The 1,299-nt window shown below is 43.9% G+C and overlaps 1 protein-coding gene across 1 annotated transcript; it reads left to right on the forward strand.

The window, feature by feature from the left end:
- Positions 1 to 330: 330 nt before the first annotated feature.
- Positions 331 to 1,288, forward strand: Pmar_PMAR010483 (Diacylglycerol cholinephosphotransferase, putative; the record flags this gene model as incomplete). Its single annotated transcript, XM_002779192.1, has 5 exons — positions 331 to 416; positions 484 to 550; positions 594 to 921; positions 972 to 1,154; positions 1,239 to 1,288. 5 exons carry the CDS (start codon positions 331 to 333, stop codon positions 1,286 to 1,288), a joined length of 714 nt encoding a protein of 237 aa, XP_002779238.1.
- Positions 1,289 to 1,299: the final 11 nt, after the last annotated feature.

The raw sequence follows: 1,299 nt of genomic DNA on the forward strand, positions 1-1,299 counted from the left end.
CAGAGGTGTTAACAAAGGTGTGTAGTGGAGGGTGCTCCGACACCGTGTTCGGAAGCTTGTCTGTAATAGTATTATAAAGGATGGTGTATTGTAGAGATAAGCTGTATATAGTGGGTACCTTGAGAGGGGTATAGTGGGGACAAGAACAGTAGTGTGTGCAAGAGGGATAATTGGATATATCCACAACAAGCTACTACGGGTGGTTGTACATGCTTGTAGTACCGTACCATCATGTATTCCTATGGATGTGGTGGTCTTGTTGTGTTGTTATCTAAGAATATGATCGATGACCGTAGTAGTTGAATACGCCTCTTTTCCTCTTCCTCCTCGATGTTTTTGGATAACATACCATTACTTGGAGGTCGAGCAATAGATCTAGATCGTGATGAGCTCAAGGACAGACTACTTCATCACAAGTAGGAACAAGGGCAGCAGCAGCCGCCTCATCATCGTTCACACGCTTATTGGTAAGAGTGTATTTAGGTACTCTGCTGGTGAGTATACTCCTCTTGATATGGTCTACATGCCATTCTGGAATGCCTGTATAAATGTAATATCTATATCCTCCTCACTAGCCCAGTAGCCCTCCTCAGGCGTTCCCTCGTACCATTTCCCCCAATGCTATTACCCTATCTGGCTGTGCTATTATTTGTCTAATATACGTTTTCATAATATTGATGCCGACCCGCCATACCTGGCATTTCTTCATGGCCGCCTTCTGTGTATTCACTGGACAGGTATGCAACCATCTTCATGCCGATAGGCATCTTGTGTTTGTTCAGACCCTAGATGCTATGGATGGCAAGCAGGCCCGTAGGTTGGGTGTATCCTCACCTTTAGGGGCTATACTTGATCATGGAGTGGATGCCTGTACTATGGGTATCCTTATGCTTACTGTAGCACGATGTCTTGGCCCTTCTGGTAGTAACATGATGAATAGTATTACTACTATTAATGAGTGTCTTGTATAGGGGAGTTTCCTAACGACCTACCGATAATAATACCAGTTGCATTAGTGGCTGTATCGTGCTTCTGGTTACCTCATTGGAATCATATGCATACTGGTAAACTAGAGGTCGGTGGTGTGACCGAGGCACAATTCCTGGTCGGTTTATTTTTCCTTATATGTGGATGCTTTGGTGAGGACTTCTTCCGTAAGGAAACTCCCTTCCCTTCTGGCTGGACTAGAGGAGAAGTAGTAATAGTAATAGTAGTAGCTTATGAATATCCCTACTTAGTTGCTATGCTACGCGATCCTATCTGGTGCCTCTATGCTATCTATATATGATATAGTCACTT

This window comes from Perkinsus marinus (genome assembly GCF_000006405.1).
Source record: "Perkinsus marinus ATCC 50983 genomic scaffold scf_1104296947752, whole genome shotgun sequence".
In the NCBI taxonomy this organism is placed as follows: Eukaryota; Perkinsozoa; order Perkinsida; family Perkinsidae; genus Perkinsus; species Perkinsus marinus.